Source organism: Octopus bimaculoides, chromosome 5, assembly GCF_046866305.1.
Source record: "Octopus bimaculoides isolate indiv1 chromosome 5, ASM4686630v1, whole genome shotgun sequence".
Taxonomy (NCBI): domain Eukaryota; kingdom Metazoa; phylum Mollusca; class Cephalopoda; order Octopoda; family Octopodidae; genus Octopus; species Octopus bimaculoides.
This window is the reverse complement of record NC_142932.1, coordinates 19,561,575-19,582,568: the sequence shown is the minus strand read 5'-3', so window position 1 is coordinate 19,582,568 and position 20,994 is coordinate 19,561,575. Positions and strand designations below refer to the sequence as shown.

The following is a 20,994-nucleotide window of genomic DNA, read 5'->3' as shown; positions in this document are numbered from 1 at the left end:
TTTTATATATATATATATATATATATATATATATATATATATATATATATATATACTTTATACAGTAAGTTATATATATATATATATATATATATATATATATATATATATATATATATATAGTTATTAATATTTCTAAGTCTCTCTAAAGGAGACTACGGCAGCGGTACTGGAAATTAATAGTTATCGCCAAGCCAACATGGCAGTCCCAAAATTAGGACGAAAGCTGCCGTGAATTAGCTCCAAGAAGCCATCGCCTCTAGCTAGCTATGTGACACACGAAACCTGTGTCCTTTATAACCTTCGAACAGGGGAGGTCAGCAGTGTCCCCCTGCTGGTTTGGCATCTGCAGACTAGACTAGTTTCAGGGTGTTGCCCCTTGTCAATGCAGAGTAGCCAAGCCTTAGCCAGGCGGCGCTGCTGACTATCTGCTCGAAGGTTATTTATCTAATTTCAGTGGAATCTATCCACTGGTTTTCAGAAATAGAGTTATTAATATTTCTAAGTCTCTCTAAAGGAGACTACGGCAGCGGTACTGGAAATTAATAGTTATATATATATATATATATATATATATATATATATGTGTGTGTGTGTGTGTGTGTGTGTGTGTTTGTGTGTGTGTTTGTGTGTGTGTGTGTGTGTGTGTGTGTGTGTGTGTGTGTGTGTGCGTGCGTGTTTCCGTTGTAAAATTTGTTGAAATTTGACATGGCCTTTATATTCTGCAACCCCGACAGGACTAATAACATTGACTATTGTGGATATATACATGGATCATTGTGAGATATATACATAGGCGCAGACATGGCTGTGTGGTAAGAAGCTTGCTTCCCAACCATATGGTTCCCGGTTCAGTCCCACTGAGTGGCACCTTGAGTAAGTGTCTTCTCCTACAGCCTCGGGTAGATCAAAACCTTGCGAGTGGAGAGAGAGAGAGAGAGAGAGAGAGAGAGAGATAGTTGGACTGTTGAGATCAGCAATAGAAGCAAATAGTTTCACATTCGTGGTAAAGTTCACCTTATTCTGCGAATCTGTGGCCAATAGAGATTTCTCTTCATCTGCAGAACCCCCCAGCGACATTTTTATTTCTCTACATCTGCAGATGTAGAAAAATAAAATAGGTCACTTGTATGTGTATACTGATAGTGAGTGGGTGATGGGCGGAGTTCAACTTATCCAGACTGTCATACTTTATCCGATACGATTTATTATTGAATGTCGGAATATGTAGTATGTTACTCAAGCAAGACTAACAGTAATTTGGAACATTGATTCGTTTGTGGCCTCATGTCGTTCACTGGCTATCCGGCGTGTCGCTGATAAGGTAGATCAGGGCTAACCCAGGCCTGCACAATAACAACAAAATTAACCGTAGCAACAATAACAACTATAACAACAGCAACCGATTTACTTTTATGAATGTCACTTATCAAATGAATTAATCATCGATAAAAATATTTTCATGATAATGCATGAAAACACAAAAACATCGCTTACGACGTCGAGGGTTCCAGTTGATCCGATCAACGGAACAGCCTGCTCGTGAAATTAACGTGCAAGTGGCTGAGCACTCCACAGACACGTGTACCCTTAACGTAGTTCTCGGGGATATTCAGCGTGGCATAGTGTGACAAGGCTGACCCTTTGCATTACAGGCACAATAGAAACAGGAAGTAAGAGAAAGTTGTGGTGAAAGAGTACAGCAGGGTTCGCCATCATCCCCTGCCAGAGCTTCGTGGAGCTTTTAGGTGTTTTCGCTCAATAAACACTCACAACGCCCGGCCTGGGAATCGAAACCGCGATCCTATGACCGCGAGTCCGCTGCCCTAACAACTAGACCATTGCGTCTCCACACATCTTGGATTACGAATTATATAAATAGATTTTTGGGCGTTATTTTTGTATGTAATTTGTAATGCATATCCCTTTTACTCTGCACATCATTCTGCTGTTTTCAGCAAAGTTGAATATTTGTTATAAATATTTAACTTTAGAAATTCTTATAGATTTTTTTTTTTACAAAAGTCCCTGTCTGAGGGTATGAGAATTAAATTATTGAAGCAAACGATACATTTCTGAATCATAAACGAAAAACAAAATTCTTGACGATGAAAAGAGAAATATGCAACGAAATGATAGAAATGATTTCGGTGTTCAAAATAAAAAAAAAAAGCTTTATATAGAAGTATATATCTTTTTATCATGGCTTAGTCTTTTGGATTATTCAAGATCAAGTGAAAACCTTCCACCAAAATAGTAGATTATCTGAATGTTTTCTAAATATCTCATAATTTTTTAAATATCCACCTGAAATGCATTACCCTCTTTACTCTTTTACTTGTTTCATTCATTTGAATGTGGCCATGCTGGAGCACTGCCTCTAGTCGAGCAAATCGACCCCAGGACTTATTCTTTGTAAGTCTAGTACTTATCTATCGGTCTCTTTTGCCGAACCGCTAAGTTACGGGGACGTAAACACATCAACATCGGTTGTCAAGCGATGTTGGTGGTGGTGAGGGGACAAATACATACACACAAACATATACTTACACATACATATATATGTACATATATACGACGGGCTTCTTTCAGTTTTCGTCTACCAAATCCACTCACAAGGCTTTGGTCGGCCCGAGGCTATAGTAGAAGACACTTGCCCAAGGTGCCACGCAGTGGGACTGAACCCAGAACCATGTGGTTGATAAGCAAGCTACTTACCACACAACCACTCCTGCGCCTATGTTGATGATCATTGAATATTGTTAATAGTTTTCTTGCCTCACATTGTCAGACCTGTAGCTTTGATTCTGTCCTCTCAATTATATCTGATTCATACCTAATAATAAATACTACTCCCGAATTGATGGCTAATAATGTGTTACTACAGTTCAAGTTTGACATATCTTTTATTAATTTTCCTTTTGTACTCTTTTATAATTTTCCCGTTTCCTAAACTTGAATTTAATTATTTTCCGACTCAGTACAATGTATGATAATGCACGTGTATTTGTCGCCAATCACTAGTAGGAAACGATCTGTCTTTAAAGAACATGTGTTGGCTGTCAGTGAAACAAACAAACAAACAAAAAAAGCTCTAAAAATTATGACTTGTTATCATTTATGATTTATCACATTTTCTTAGAATGAGACAATAGGCTATAAGTAACAGGCTTAAGAAGGTTAAAACCTTTCAAAAACGGACAAAATGGATATTTTTATCAGTTGGGATCTGTACTAAAAGAGAGAAAGAATGCGAGAGAAAAGAGAGAGATAGAGAGAGAGAGAGAGAGAGAGAGAGAGAGAGAGAGAGAGAGAGAGAGAGAGGGAAATAGAGTATTTCATTTGGAACTTGCTTGAAAATGCTCTGGTTGGAAATAAGAAAGTAGATCCGTCAGAATCTCTTCTTATACTACACTCAAATGACCATAGAATTTTCATATGCAGGTAACTGTCTGATGCAAATATTGAGACAGGCTATCTTGAATGTGTCAACAAAATATTGTTCTGCTGTTTGTATGATTAATGTGGTCGATAAACTGAAAGGGTGTTATTTATAAATCAATTTTTAATGAAGAGGCATTACAAGCAAGAGCATCCAATAAGATTATTCTGCAAAGATGAGAATCTTTAAAGAAATATGAAGATTCAAGTGGTTGCAGTTCGGGAGATGAGAAGACTTACAAAGCTACCTCCTTGAAGATTCAGGAGGTAGAGCATGTTATGCATAAGATTGATGTGCTTTAGGTTGTGTTGATTAGATACTCCAAAATAATTAGATACTGCGATGTCACGATAAAAACATTTTTGTCTTTGTCGTGTGAGAAGTGATCTAGGCACTCGATGTCATGATCCCTTGTATGATTTTAGAGTGAGACAACATAATGTGCTCAATGCTCAATACTCAGTGAGAAATAATCGAGCAATTGTTGATGAATGTGAAAGTTCAGAATGTGATAAGCAAAACAGATGTATGCAGACAATAAGAAGAAAAATTGTGGACTGCATTGAGAGTGAATCCTACGGTTAGACACACATTGAGAAAAAAATTATTAGGACAGTAGATATAGAGTAGGATATTTCCATCTCAAAAATCTATATATACGTGTGGTTTTTCTCATAGTAGTCGCAGAGGCATCGAACTCAATAAACGTTTCGTATATCAGTCGTATAATTGCTTGCTGGTACGAAGTGGTAGCAAAAGGTTCCCAGACTAGTTTTGTTTAATAAAAAAATAACGTATTTACCTAAGTTTTAACAACATCTCCTCCGAAGTAGTCACCTTGCGCAGCAATACACCGGTCCCAGCGTTCCTACCACTTTTGAAATCCGGCCTGGAAGTAATTTTTCGTAAGCGAGTCGAAGACCTACGATTCGCTCTGAATCCCGACGACGGAGTTAAAACGGTGAACTATGAACTGCATTTTCATGCTGGGGAAAAGATGAAAGTTCGTAGCGATACTATGTTGCAATTGGTAAGAAACTCACGAGTGAAGAGTGCTCAGTGACAGGGTGCATTGTCGTCGTAAAGAATCCAGTACTTCGCGCTCCACAAATCCGGGCGCTTTCGTCGAATGTTCTCCCTCAAACGCCTCAAGACGTCGCAGTAGAACTTTCGATTGACAGTCTGACCCTGGGAGACTAATTCTCGATGCACAATACCACATTTCCGGTGGATGGGGGAGGGGGGTTGACACACGTGGCAGTCTTCCAGATCGCTCATCGTTTTCTTGGGAGGTTCTTCCGCTTTTGAAGCGCCCGTACTACTCGAAACTGCGTACAACCCATTGCCTCGTCGACATAAGCTATCCGAAGTATGCTTAATGTCTCTGTAACAGACTTTCCAAGTTTAATAACATGAAATTTTACGTTGGCTCATTGATCCTGTCCATGGCAAAATCGCAGGCTACAGCATACAAGTGATCACAAAACCACAAATTTCACAACTTGCGAGAAGTATAGACTTGACACACTGCCTCATGAAGGTCATTGCTAGTTTTCACAGCACACGTAACCGTGTGCTGCCACCTGTTAGCGCACTACAGAACTAGTCTGGGAACTTTTTGATACCACCTCGTATTTGTGATATAAGCGGTGACACAACTATTTCAATCTTATTGAGATAAAAAACAGATTATTTACTGTAAAGTCTATTGTCAGCTAGGTTGAAAATATATTACATTCATTTGAAGACAACTGTAAATCGTGACGATCCAGCGAACAGGACCTACTTGACGTGCCAGAAATAATAGCTCACCTTCACACAGATCACACCCTACTAACCAAGATAAAAGAACACATTGTATAATATATTCCTTGATGTACTATATTTGAAAAATAGCTGTCATGGTCATGGACGGATTACCTAGGATAATAGGTAACACATTACCTATGATCAGTGCAGACAACAACAACAACAACAACAACAACAACAACAACAACAACAACAACAACAGCAACAACAACAACAACAACAACAACAACAACAACAACAACAACAACAACAACAACAACAACAACAACAACAACAACAACAACAGCAGCAGCAGCAGCAGAAGCAATAACAACATCTCTAGATGATAATTTCAAAAGATATTTATTGGACAGTTGGAAAACAGGAATCACTAGTTCATATTCTTCTGCTTTAAATATGTTTGGGAACAAACACTTGTAGAAAAATGTACTCCGTCTCTCAGATTTGTGCAACAATTTTAAATTATTCGCTTAAAATATGAACTAACAATATATGTGTAGAGTAAGTTCTATAATTTATCATATTAACGATTAAATCTAATATATGCATATAAAACTAATGGAATATCTAAATATGTAAACAATAGTAGTGTGTATAATATAATATAATATAATATAATATAATATATATATAATATAATAATATATGTATATATATAATATAATATAATAGTAATATAATATAATATAATATAATATAATATAATATAATATAATATAATATAATATATATATATATATATATATATATATATATATATATATATATATATATATTTAACAAAGTATTACTAGCATTATTAAAAATAACCATAATAATAAAGTGGCCAGCAAATTTAACCTAAACAGGCAAAATATACAAATAAATTAGGGTACCGAAATATCAACCTACTAGAAGTAGGATTCAACACTCCAAAGCACGGTGAATGTAACGAATATAATAAAGATAGGTCTTACCTTTGCATAAACCGCAAAGCAAAAACAGATAACTTGGTATCAATTGATTTCACCTTTTGTGTATTACCACTTAAGAATCATCAGCCAAGTTTACTGTAGTCATATACTTTTCAAAATATTCACTTCATTACACCGTGCGCAGTGAAATCAATTGATACCAAGATATCTGTTTTTGATTTGTGGTTTATGCAAAGGTAAAGCCTATTATTTGTGTGCGTGTATATATATATATATATATATATATATATATATAATGCATGAATTGGGGCCTGTTGTCAAATTCATATATTTCTATATCATAACAATCCTAAACGGATAGGTTGTTATTTTACATTATATGACTATCAAACTTCGTACTTGTCCCTCATATCGTGAAACAATGGGATAAACTTCCTCTGCCGGTATGGTAACTGACTTTATTATATAACTCTGCTTTATCAGACAACACCATCTGATTTGGATTTTTTTCAATGCATTGGAATTCGTTTACATAAGAACCTGAAATAAAAAAAAGAACGTGTCAACAAAATATTAATATATTTTTACAAGTCAATAGTTCTTGGAATTAATTAAACTTAAACTCATTCTCTTAATAAGTTTTTGAAGATTAATGTAAGATCTATCTATCTATCTATCTATCTATCTATCTATCTATCTATCTATCTATCTATCAATCTATCTATCTATCTATATGTCTGTCTGTATGTCTGTCTGTCTGTCTGTCTAAATGTGGATGCAAGTAGAGAGGAGACATGAATGTAAATATAAGTTGAATATCTGGTGATTATATGCTTTTATATCTTTATCCTGTCTATTTTCCGATCCCCATGAACCAAGTAATTAAGAAGTAAACTTCTTGCCACACAGCTAAATCTTAATCTTAATGCTGCAAAATAATGTTTCGTTTTTAGAAAATATATAATACTTACCTAAAATTCCTCCTGCTTGAGAAATCTTGCGAAGTATATTGAAATGCACAGAGTAAGATATCTCATCGTTCGTAATTTTGTACTGGTATACTGTCATTGAAAATGTAAGTGTCCTTATGAATGCTTTCAGCCTGGGGACATTAGTCCGGCCTTTTGGATCAAGAATAATTTCATCAACATATACAGAAGACTTTATTCGTATTCTGTTAAGAGTTTCTAAGCAATTAATGTTTGACGCCTTTTTTATGTAACCATAAACATCTACACCTGTAGAATAAATGTATTTTAAATTTAATTAATTATCTTGAATTTTATATTATTGTACTTATACTCCTTAGATTAAACATGGTAAAAATTTTCAGAATGATTAGAATATTTCTTTCTTTGAATTTTAACACTTGCATTAATTAGAACATGCATTTGAAATCTCGGAAATGAAAATATTATTTATGTACTTTTGATAATTGTTATGTGACACAGGAACAAACATATCTCCATGGCGAACTCCAGTGGTAGGAGTGAAGTATCCTACTCACTAATACATGAAACGAATAGATTACTCACAGAAAGCCAATCAATATGCAGAACTGAACGTTTACCTTTTGTGAAGGATAAACAAGTTGGTGAACGGGGAGGTAAAATGTAGATTGTCCAATGATAAATAATGCAATAATATAATGATGGAGATTGAAACTTGCTGCATTTACTTATACGATGAAATATCATACGAACAAGGATAATGCTCTCTCTGACATATTTCTTTGTTTACAAACTTGCTGGAGCTATTACTACTCTGACACAAAGTGACATCTATAACAAGTTATCTTGGAATACGTCGATTACCCCATTTTGTTAGAGCTCGTAATACCACTTTTCTAGAGCGAATGTGGAAAAGAATTGTGCTTCTTGTACAGTTTGCACAGAACTATAAAACCTCAATTCCTATCATCCTCACGAAGTGACACTTATCACCGCAAAAGGACTATAAAACAGTTTAGTTTTAGTTAAAAGAATAAAAAAGAACAACTTTTCTTGCTATTTCATGTAATTGAAATTTATTTACAAAGTTGATGAACATTTTTATTTAGTGCATTTCCACGACCCAATATTCATACGACAACAGTAATCAGATGCTTAACCTATGTAGAATGCCAAATTATTAATTCAGTCTAATCCAGAAAACTCCTTGATATCTAGGGATCTGAAGGATTATATCTTTGAGAATGGTGATATCAGCAATTACAAATCACACAACTGCGAACACACAAGAAGAAAGCTCAAGCAACGTCCGACAGAAGGCAATCACAAAATCATCCTAGGAAGCATTTCTATCAAGTGCTTTGCTGATTTAGTACACTTCCAAAGATTCCCGTTTGTGCAGCAACAGGTACTACATACCACGAAGTTCTTTGCATTGAATGCTCTTCTTCTCAATGCAAGTCAGTATCCCCTTGGCCAATACCTCCTAGACTAAGAAAGTTCAAGAGGTGTGGTAGTAAGAACAAAGATTCGTCAAAAGAATATCATGTCTAGATCAGATGTAATGTATATATTTAGGAAAACAAATGCATTCCTTTGTGTTATATAAGTATTTGAACGTTTGAAAAAATCAAAAGACAAGAATGATTTCCACTGTATAACATTGTTAAATGTAAGTTTAAAATTTATCGATAAGGTGGGCTAGAATCCATGGCTCACTTATTAGTTATATTTCTTATTATGCTTATTTTATTGTTATTGTATCATTTTATTTTTTTAATGTGCGTATTAATAAATATTAAGATATTAAAAATATAACTAACAAGTGAATCATGAATTTTGACCCGCCCCGTAGATAATATTGCAAGTTGGGAAATGAAAAATGCAAACAATATTGAACAGATTCTAAAGGTGACTAACGTACAATAATTATAGATATATTCTATCTATCTATCTATCTATCTATCTATCTATCTATCATCATGGACGGACGGTAGACACATCGGCTCCCATGTAAGTTGCATTTTTCACCTCTTAAAAGACCTATTTTGTTTTAAAATTTTGTATAAGTTGTGTATAACACAAAATACTTCGTGAACATATATTTTTCAAATCGGAAATAGCTCTATTTAGAGCCTTATTTCCAAAAATTCAAACATATCTTCCTCGTTCCTAGCCATATTCTTTAAAACGAATATGGCTAAGGTTTTCAACGAGGCCGACTTCCCGCTCCTAATGCCAGAGGCGAAAACACTTAATGCCGTTCCGCATGAACGCAGACAAGTGATGAAGAAGAGCAATGATTCTGAGTCAACTGCTGCTGCCTCAACCACCACCACTACCACCATCACGTGTACAAACTCTGCTGCTACAGCAGTCTTGCCTGCCACCGTCACCAGTGACAACAACAACAACAACGACAAAGACAACAACAACAACAGCAACAACAACGACAACGACACAAATGTCCTTGCTAACACGACCACTGTCCTCACCACTGCTACTACCAGTGACAATAACAACAGCAACAACAACAGGACACCGACCTTCAACACCAACACCACCACTACTTCGACAAACTCTGCCGCCACTACCACCACCTTTGAACCTGGCAGTACCAACACCACTGTCAATACCACCATCAACAACTACAAGACGAACAAGATAAACAACACCACAAACGCCACAAACAACATATCTGCCAGCATCACAAAAACAAATTTTGCCGATGCAACGAAAGAAAAAAGAACAATATTAACATTCACCCAAAAACAAATCAATGACACAAAATCCCTTCTCACGAAAGAAGGTGACACTGTACAAATACACATACCAAAAGCAATTATTGAAAATACAAACAAGAAGCACATATCATACAGACTTATCAACAAGAAAACGAAGCGACCGGAGAATTTCTCCACCCAAAAAATTGAGATTTGTCTCAAACCGATATGGCCCTTTCAAAGTCATGTTACTTGGGGACGAAAATTTGCCACGGTCCTAGTACGCTTTAAGAGCGAACAGTTAGCGAAGGAATTTTCAACACTCTCTCTCCACACAGATGACTTGGTGATGATACCGAGTTATCTTGGACAGAGAGTGACGAAGGTGACAGTAAAGAATGTCCCTTCACAAGTGGAAACACAGTGGATAGTAGGTTCTATATGCCTCGAAATGGAGGAGGCAAATATATTAGAAATTGCTACTGCAGAGGAGAAAAACTGGGAAGGGGGAAAAAAAGTCGAAGTCCTCCTCCACATCACTGAAGAGGAGTGCCAAAAGATCCCCACACACATCCAACTGGCAAAGGACCACAAGTTATATGTAGTGGTGGAAGGAAGGCGGCCACGTTGTTATGTATGCGGCAGCGAGGCACACCTCAAGGACAGTTGCCCAACCGCCGCCAACCAAAAAAAGCAACAAGGGCAACCACCAAAACCCGGAAAAAAAACCCTACTACCAACACCACCATCAACAATCAAAACAAGAGAAACACAAGCAACACTGGCAACTGAGAAGACAACAGCATCTGCAAAAACAACAAGTGAGGAAGCAGGGGAAAAGAAAGAAAATTCCAAGACTGTTTCCCCCTCCCCCACATCACACACACCTCACACAAATAACAAGCCATCAGCACCAACAAAAACAGCAACACAACCACTCACACAAGCACACACAGACGCTCACAATTTGCCCCTACCCCCTTCCGATTCCTCAGAACCTTCGTCGGAAGATGAAAGTAATGAGGAATGGCAAATAGCCCAGAAAGGAAGGAGGAAGAGGAGCAAGAAAAGAAAAGCAAACACAAACAAAGCAGGGAGATACACAACTCCCGAAAACACTCCAGACACCAACACAAGCACACACAACTACAACACAAGCAACAAAACCCCAAAAGCAAGTACACACACAATGCTCACTGCCATCAACACAAAAAACTCAGAGTTGATGGAATACATCAACACAAAAACAAACATAACAAACGAAGACATAAAAACCAGCAACCACCCATACACAACACCGCCAGAACACATCAAAATACTACACATAACACCAACCCTGCACCACACACTAAAATCTATTTTTCCAAAGGCAGTTGGCAAATGCCAAAAATACCTGGCGAAAAAACTATATAGTGATCTCCTCGAAGAAAACCCGAAGGAGGAGACACAAAAACTCTCAAACGGTAAGTGACTCTCTTTATAAAACTTTAACACTCAAATCAAAATGATGCTCAAGATTGGTTGTGTAAATGCGCGTGGCTTGGGGTCCCCTTGGAAACAAGGGTACCTCCTAAATGACATAAAGTCACATAAACTAGAAATCATAGCCATAAGCGAGACCAGACTCCATGATCCGCGGGCCCTATCGTCCATGTTTGGCAGACAGTTTAACATTTATTTTTCTCCCTGTCTGCCGAGAATGGGCGGTAGTGGCACGGCGGTACTCTTTCGCAAGAGTCTGGATCTCGAAGTAAAGACAGTATTCATAGACCCGGAGGGTAGATTGGTTGTTCTGGATGTCGATGGCAGCGATGGGTGTGCTTTTCGACTCATATCAGTATACGCACCACCTTTAACAGGTAGGCCGGATTTCTTTCGACGTCTAGAAGTATTCCTAGGAACGTCTCGTCCTTTACTTTTAGTGGGGGATTGGAATGCTACCTTGGACACGCATCTAGACTATGTGGGTAGAGATAGGAATAGACGGGGATGCAAATGCCTCAAAGACCTGCTCAGACGCTTTCAACTGTCTGACAGGTACCGACTCGATTACCCGAATGCGCCAATGTGGACATGGACAAACCGCATCGGGTCGTCGAGATCGTATCTAGATAGAATACTGTGTAGGAGAGTAGATAGAGATAGCATAGGGTGTCCACAATTTCACATAGTCAGCTACACGGATCACAAACTTGTGACGTGTACGCTAGACTTAGATAAGACACATAGGCAGGGCTCCGGTTACTGGAAACTAAACGCGTCTTTCCCGTCGAGACCAGTTTTCAGAGACCGGATTAGCACGTTAGTAAAGAGGGCTTTGACAGGAGCCATCATCAATAACAAATGGTGGTTTGCCCTCAAGAGAGCAATAAAAGCAGAAGCGGTTAGGTATAGCAAAGCACTAGCCATAGACAGAAACAGAGTAGAGGGTGAACTAGTTAAGAAGCTAGAAGAGGCAATTAGAAGTGGCATCGCATCCGACGTTTTGGCGGCGAGGTTGGCCCTTGACCAACACTTCAACGCCAAACACGAAGGGTGCGTTGTCAGGGCTAGGATGCGTGCTCTAAGAAACGAAGGTGTTGGAGCCGCACGAGAGGCCCGGGTGGCGGAGGCGCAACAGGGCAACAAAGCCACCATTCGGTCTCTGGTGGACGAACAGGGGCGCGAGCTGCTCGAGCCAAGCAAAATGTGTGAGGCCTTTCAGCGGCACTTTGCTCGACTGTTTGGGACGAATGGCGAGCGAGAACGCAGGGTGGACTTCAGTGCCTACCTGCACAGCCTGCCACGACTCTCGGCAAGAGAGGCGGAGTGCTGCGAAGGTGCCATCACGGCGGCGGAAGTGAGGGACGCGATGGCGGGATGCTCGAGGGACAAATCTCCGGGTTTGGATGGTCTGCCCTACGAGCTTTACAACTGTAAGCCAGACTTGTTTGGAGACGTCTTGGTGGCGGTGTACTGCAACTGGCAGCAAAACGGGAGCATTCCCGGTTTTGTGAGTCGAGGAGCCGTAACGCTGCTGAAGAAAGATCCAAACAAGGGGGACGTCATAGATAACTTTAGGCCCATCACTCTGCTCAATGCAGACTTGAAAATTTTGGCCAAGGTGTTAGCCAAGCGGTTGGCGCTTGTCATCGAGAAACTGATCGGCAAGGCGCAAACGTGCGCGGTGCCGGGCAGGAGCATCCATGACAACCTCCATCTGATGCGCTACATCATAGAGAGGGTAGTTAAGGAACCTGGCATGGGTGGGGCCCTGATCAATTTAGATCAATCGAAAGCTTTCGATAGGGTAGACCATCAATACTTGGAGGCTGTCCTCATAGCAGCCGGCTTCGGTCCCATTTTCCGCGGCTGGATGGCTGCCTTGTACAGAGGCATCCGTTCGGTAGTTCGCGTCAATGGGCATCTATCAAGACCCTTCGACATTGCACGTTCGGTCCGTCAGGGATGCCCCCTCTCGTCGCTTCTGTACGTGTTGACTCTCGAGCCACTACTGCGGAAGCTGGCGACGCTGAGGGGCATCCCGCGAGAGTTGGGATGCGGGACGAGCGTGTCGGCATACGCGGACGACGTCACCGTCATAGTGTCTAGCCAAAAGCACATCGAGCTTGTCGGCGAGACACTGAGAGACTACGAAGCGGTAACGGGAGCGAAAATCAACCGGGATAAGTCAGTGGGCTTGCGGCTCGGCACCTGGAGAAGCAACCCCATGCCGTCAAGTAGCGCCTCCGTCGTGGGACGTTGGACTGACGGTCCGGTTGAGATGCTCGGGGTCTGGTTTGGTCCAGACCTCCAAACGGAGAAGAACTGGGACGAGATAACGAGAAGGGTGGCCACTCTAGCCCGGCAATGGGCCGAGAGGAAGCTTTCCCTGAAAGGTCGGGCGGAGGTGGCGAACACGTACATCGCGTCCGTCATCTACTACCGCCTGACCGTCGTTCCTTGTCCCGACCCTACCATCACCAAACTGGAGCGCATCCTCTTCCGCTTCTTGTGGAAAGGAAGCGTTCCGATGGTTAGGCGATCCGTTTGCTGCCAACACCCGTTAAAAGGAGGACTGGGCATGCCGTGGTTGATGATGCGCAGACACGCGCTGAGACTGCGACATCTCCGGCTCTACGTAGACAGCGGTGAACAGGTGTGGTCACCGTTTGTGCGGCGCGCTTTCCCGCAGCTCGTCTCCATGACCGAACTGCAGTCATGGATCAAGAAGAGGCCGAGGAAGGGCGAATGGCACCGCGAGTGTCGCGCTGCTCTTCGGCAACTCCAACAACCCGGGTCAACCTTGAGCGACTGCATCACAACTAACGCATTCTATAGTGGATTAGTGGAGGGAAGGTACGACGACGATCTCGGGGCGAACCTGGGCGTCGACGAGGAATACCTGACCCGCCTGTTTAAGACGACCTTCGGGCCGGGACCTATGGACAACTTCCAGAGATCCCTGGCCTGGCAGTGCTATCGAGAAGCACTACCCGTTCGGGATAAGCTCTACAGGCATGGCTCGAGAAACACGGGGCCGACCTGTCCGAGATGCCGGCAGAGCGACGAAACCGTTCTGCACGCACTCGTACAGTGTCCCACCATTTCCGAGCTGTGGGCTTACGTCGAACAACTGCTATCGCGTGTGGGACGAGTCGGTCTATCAGCCGAGTCTATCGTGAATATTGTCGCGCCTCCTTCCTTTAAACGGGAAGGAAGAGCTATTTTCATCGTACTTGTGGCTATGGCGAAAGAATGTGTATGGTGGACGCGTCTGAAAGGTCTAGAGACAAAGACTTTCCTCTCTGGGCAATCTCTCATCAACTTCTTCAAGTATCACCTGAAGAGGAAGTTGAGAGTAGAAAGGGAAGTCTTGTCTAGTGAATGCTTCAAAAAAAGATGGGTGAATGTAGCAAGGATGGCACGTGTGAACGACGGAGCCATCTTGAGCATAACCCTATGAACAAGAAAAAAAAAAATAAAACAAAAAGGCAAAAGAGAGTCACTTACTGTTATAGTTTCTTCAATGAGAATATTGACCAAGGTTACCGTGGTCTTTTCCGTGGGCTTTTCCTTCCACGGCTAAACCTAAACTGTCCTCCCCTCTTTTTACACGAGAACATTACTGTGTGATACACGATCCCTATTGATCGGCCTTTCCTTTTCTTTTTTTTTCGATCCCTTTTGATCGAACTGCCCCTTTTTCCCTTCCTACGATCCCTTTTGATCGACACCACCAATTTTTATTTTTTTATTTTTTTTTTCCTTCCTTCCCCCTCCCAAAAAGAAAAGCTCTACATTGTATTTGTCCCATCTTCGTTGAGCCCTGTGTGGCTAATAAAAGAAATGTATCTATCTATCTATCTATCTATCTATCTATCTATCCATCTATCTATTTTTAATCGTTTTTTTTTTACATGCTTCAGTCGTTTGACCACGACCATACTGGGGTACCGGCTTGAAGTGGTTTAGTCGAAGAAATCTATACCAGGAGTAGTACTTATTCTATCGGTCTCTTCTTCCGAGCTGCTAAATTAGAGGAATATCAACACACCAGCACTGGTTATCAAGCAGTGGTGAGGGAAAAACACAGACACAAAGACACACATGCAAAGAAACACACACACACACGCACATACACACACACACAAACACGCGCGCACACACACACAGATACACACATGCGACGGTCTTTCAATTTCTGTCTACTAAATCTACTCACAAAGCTTTGTTCGGTCCGAGCCTATAATAGATGACACTTGCCGAAATTTTCATGCTGTGAGACTGAATCTGGGACCACGTGGTTTGGAAGCGATCTTATTATTACACAGCCACGCCTATATATCTACATTAATACATGTAATTATTTCCAACATATTAATATAAAAGAAGGAATATTATAAGAAGGATGTTACCATCCTGTTTCAGCAATTTCTATGCAACCTATTTCAGGATCCGTGTACGTGTATTGACAATATCATTATCTATCCATCCATCCATATATATATATATATATGACGACCGCTCCATCTTGACAGACGATAGCCATCCCATCAACAATCCACACATATCATCACGCAGTACAATCACTTCGTTGGTGAGCCCTCAAGTGACTTTGAAGTCCGGCTGCTGAGCGACAAGGTCTACAGCACAGATGACAAATGTTCAGGCCTCTCGATCCTTGCTCGCTGGTATCTGATTCTAAGGAAACGCCTCTGTGAACCAGCATATGTCTCTTAAGTCCGGGTATTGTTTTACATAACCTTGTGACATATGCCACAGGTCGCTCTTATGTCAGGTCGCTCTTATAAGTATTCCTGAGCGCTACTGGTAACATGTAATCCAGTACGACCTGTCTCATGGTCGGGTCGTCGGCGACTAAACTGGCAACCCCACCAAGCTCGCTTGGTGAGGAGGGTGATTGTTGGCATCTTGCGGGATGAAAAATAAGACTCGTCGAAAGGACGTATATATATATATCTATACATACATACATACATATATATATATATATATATATATATATATATATATATATATATATATATATATATATATATATATATATATATATATATATATATATATATATTATATATATATATATGTAACCAGACTGCTAAGTACAATTTAAAATAAAAAATGAAGTAACACTGAAGTGTGCCATTTCTAATGTATAATATTCGAAGGGACAAAAAAAAAGATATTAGTGGGCTTATATACCAGAGTCTCTTCCACTGATACTTCCACAGAAAACTTCCCTTCGATCTGGAGTAATTTGTCCAAGTCATCCTGTTAGCATGAGTTCTCCACTTCAGTTAACGGTTGAAAAGTCTTTTGTATTGAAGCTAAAGAACATCTTTAGGGGAACCATCACATAACAACAGGAGGGCGACAATTAGAAAGATATTTGTTATGTCTCAAATACTACCAGTGGCTGTGTGAGCATCTCATCCTCGTCGCCACTGTTATGTCTCAAACTACTGCTATCTAGTACCTTCGGATGATCTCTACTCAACCGCTACACAACTGCTACTCGACTGCGACTCAACACACCTACCACGGCCAGATTACCTCTATTTACATGTCTTGGGAGATCCTTCTTCTTCGCCTGGGGGCGTCGACACAACAATATTGCGTATCATGATTGACATCATGATTAAGGAAGACAATTAGCTCCCTTTACTATCATATGGTAGAATGTGTTAATGATATAATCTCACTCCAATTCGCGCTTGAAACATTATCATCCCAAGTATTGCCAGCTGAAGAGTTATCATCCCAAAATTTACCACTTGAAAGATTATACCTATATTTGAAGCTATAATTTCAGTTATATTCTGAAATATAAAACAAATTGTGCATATTATTTTATAATGAATATAATATCCTATCGTTTTATGAAAGGCAATCAATATTAATATTAATTTTTGATAAATTGAACGTAATTTGAATCTCGTACCTGCTTGTTTATCAGCCAAAAGAAGGATTTCAATTTGGTTTCTGCATTGAATATTATCAGTAAAACACAACTTTGACGAACAGTTTAATGGCTTTATTAGGATAACTAGAAAGAAGGTAAAACAGAAAAAGAATTTTGAAATATTATGTTTTTGCATTTGTTGTATGTTGAGAATACAGACTATACAGACTACACACACCTAAGAAACAAATTATTATGATAATACAAGTAAAATCTTAAAATATTATCAGCAGAAGGAATAAAATTATAATTTTCTGTAAAACAATTTTAGAACGATTATATTCATTGCTGGTTGTTGCTCAAGTGATTAGCAATAAGTGTAGATGATTCGATTATGTAAAAACATAACAGGTTTTACAACCCAATATGCATATGCTATTATTTATACCTCTATAAGTAGTTCGAGATCCAATTCTAAAAATAATTATTTTACGTTCTCTCCAAATCATAAATATTTATGGTGTCAAGTTTTTTCTAGAATTAAATGAAAACTCATTACACAATAATATTGGGATATCTTGATTATTAACATATGTTGTGCATGTTATGGAGTTTTGAGCTAAGAAGGTTAAGCAAAATTACATCAAGGTTATTCTTAGGGAAGTCGTAACACTTGTGAATCTCTTTCTTAGTGTTAGCTTAAAGTCTCACAAACAAACCAAAAAATTAATAAAACGCAACCTTGACATGACTGGTATGGCAAATCGAAGTTGCAATAGAGAAAACTTCTCTTGTGTTATTCATAATTGCCAGTGGTAAAAATTCTTTACCGTGAAGAAATGAGCGCGAATCACATACAATATCATTCTCACCGATTGATGAATATTAAGAACGACTTTGGTCATTAAGTTGCGGCCGTGCAAAGGCACCGCCTCGAAGGTTATTTCTTTATCCAAATTGACACTGGCACTTTTCTTTCGGTGGGTTTTCAAGACAGGTATTTATTTTATCGGTTAGTTTTGCCGAACTACTATGTTTCAGGGATAAACAACCAAATACAAGTTGTCAAGTAGTGTGTGTGTGTGGGGGGGGGGGATTAAAAACTGACACAGACACACACATAAATGCACACGCATGTATATATATATATATATATATATATATATATATATATATATATATGTATAGGTTTCCACACAATTTCCGCTTACCAAGTCCCAATATAAAACATTGGTTGACCTGTTGCTATAGTAGAAGACACTTGCCCAAGGTGTCGTGAAGTGGGGCTAAACCCAAAACAGAGTGGTTGTAAATCGAGCTTCTTAACTACAAAACCATGGCTATTACAGTATGAAAGTTACTGATAATTTTGAGAATACACACTCCTTTTCATACTTATTGCTTTGATATCTTTTACGAGACTTTTTGAATCACAAACTGGAGATTAATATCTTTAAAAGCAAGTAAATAAAGAAATATTTCATAAATGAAATGAAGTTCATGTTTTCTTACCAGGACTGCGGGGAAGAGGTGGTAATTCTCTTGCTGGAGCTGTGTTAGGAACTCTGTTTGAAGGTGCTAAAACAATATAGTTCGATTTGAGTTTAAAGCAATATTATAACAATTTAAAGCTTATTCAATATGAAAAAAGAACGGAAAACTTTACTTTCGGATGAGACCATTTTTCGAATAGAGCATCCATTTAGATTTAACACTAAATTCCTGGACAAGGCATAATAGACATTGAAGTCATTTTGGGTGCCCAATGATGTTTCCTAGAAAAGACACATATCTACTCAAAATGAAATATCGTTGAAATTAGACTACACTGTTAATGCTAAAATATATTTCATCTGCCTCATAACAATAAATACAGTAGCCCTGCTTAAAATTATTTACTGCATGTTATGTAGCCCATCGTTATGCAGCGGTGTCTCTTGTTATGTGGTATTCCTGAGAAATGACATTTGAAGTGCATGTCATTTAAACTGTTACATAAGAAGCAAACTGTAAGAAAAGCTGTGAAAATATTACAAAATCATTATTGCTTATTTCTGTTCTATCTTCATATATTATAATACTTCCCCTAATGTAATATTTAAGATTTACATAATTTTTCAGGAATTGCATTAAGAGAATACATTTAAACAAATTACACAGGCCAACAATAATTCTTTTTCTCTGATATCAAAAACTTTGGAACCGAAATGAAAGTTTTTCACACAAAGGTCCAAAAATGAATATTCTATTCGCGAAAGGTAATGAAAAGTATGTTTAGCCGGAAAAAACAGTCAAATTAAAATTTTCTCAGCACATGGATCTCATAAATATATATATATATATATATATATATATATATATATATATATATATATATATATATATATATATATATATATGTATATATATATATATATATATATATATATATATATATATATATATATATATATATATATATATATGATAAAGTATCTACATACCCACTCTGTTAGGATCTGTAAGTGAAATGAAAATTTCATATAGTTATGAAAATATCAAATATAAAAATATTTATGTTAACACATATCTAAAAAATAATGAATAGATTTATTACATAGTTTTGAAAATATATAATATTCAATATTTACATTAATCTCGGCAGTTAATAGAGTTATAATTTAATTGCAAAGAACAATTAAAAAGAAATTTTACTAAACGACCAGCTGTCTTACATGTTCATTGTAGTTGTTCTGCATTATTTAATTGGAGATAAAATAAGGTGGTAAATTTTGTCTACATATGTCAGCATTTTCCCTTCCAATTGATTCCTCCACAACAAATAAAAGTTAATAGAATTTTAATTTACCTTAATAAAGTAAGAAACTACAGCTTACATATTGAAAAACAGTATTCATTTAGAGCTATATGAAAAACATAATATATCTGAACTTAATTACTATGATTATACTGGCAAAAACATAATGCCAATGTCTCTCGATTTATACAGCAATCTGTTTTCACAGATTCATTTTATTAGGATTTTGGTTTTGGTCTATATTGACAAAGATAACATTTCAACGTGTACGTTTGAATTTTTAAATAAGAAATAAGAGGTTATGTTGTTACTTATGAAACAAATGTTATTTGCCAAACATGTATCTTTGAGTAATGCGATAATCGTATATATATATATATATATATATATATATATATATATATATATATATATATATTATATATAAAGGGCATTATTACAGAAAAATAATAACGCCACACAGTGGACTTCTCAAAATAACCACTAGGTACTAAATGTGGTTATTTTGAGAAGTCCACTGTGTGGCGTTATTATTTTTCTGTAATGTCCTTTATATAAATATAAACGAATAATTATATTCTTGGGAATAGACATTTCCCTTATGAATTTTTTTACACACTGGCTTCTTGATAAAATTCTTGTAAAAGAGTTTTATCCTTTTTTGAATTTATTTATCAAATATATATATATATATATATATATATATATATATATATATATATATATATATATATGAATGCTATTCATCTAAAGAATATACCATTTGCATTCTACAAAAAGTATTTGCAAAGTATTGAATAATCATTCAGTTTAATCAAAATTGTTTTAAATTATTCCTTGAAGATATATAATGTCACATTATATATTTGGTGATTATCCTAGTAAAGCTAATTTTCAAAATGCCTATCTATCCAAATTTCCTTGTTCCCCAACACCAACGAAAAGCATATGTAG

At 37.9% G+C, this 20,994-nt stretch overlaps 1 protein-coding gene across 4 annotated transcripts in view; it reads right to left on the bottom strand.

The window, feature by feature from the left end:
- Window positions 1-5,574: 5,574 nt before the first annotated feature.
- LOC106879657 (inter-alpha-trypsin inhibitor heavy chain H4) overlaps window positions 5,575-20,994 on the bottom strand; it is a 39,881-nt gene continuing 24,461 nt past the window's right edge. For 2 of the 4 annotated variants that reach the window (XM_014929322.3, XM_014929324.3), the window contains 5 exons: window positions 19,727-19,741; window positions 18,756-18,821; window positions 17,283-17,387; window positions 7,137-7,403; window positions 5,575-6,705 (listed from right to left, as the gene is read on the bottom strand). In XM_014929322.3, coding sequence (XP_014784808.1) covers window positions 6,572-6,705; window positions 7,137-7,403; window positions 17,283-17,387; window positions 18,756-18,821; window positions 19,727-19,741 — 587 coding nt within the window. In that variant the 3' untranslated portion in view covers window positions 5,575-6,571. The remainder of the gene's footprint in view (window positions 6,706-7,136; window positions 7,404-17,282; window positions 17,388-18,755; window positions 18,822-19,726; window positions 19,742-20,994) is intronic. The other 2 variants (XM_014929323.3, XM_014929326.3) reach the window with 1 other exon arrangement.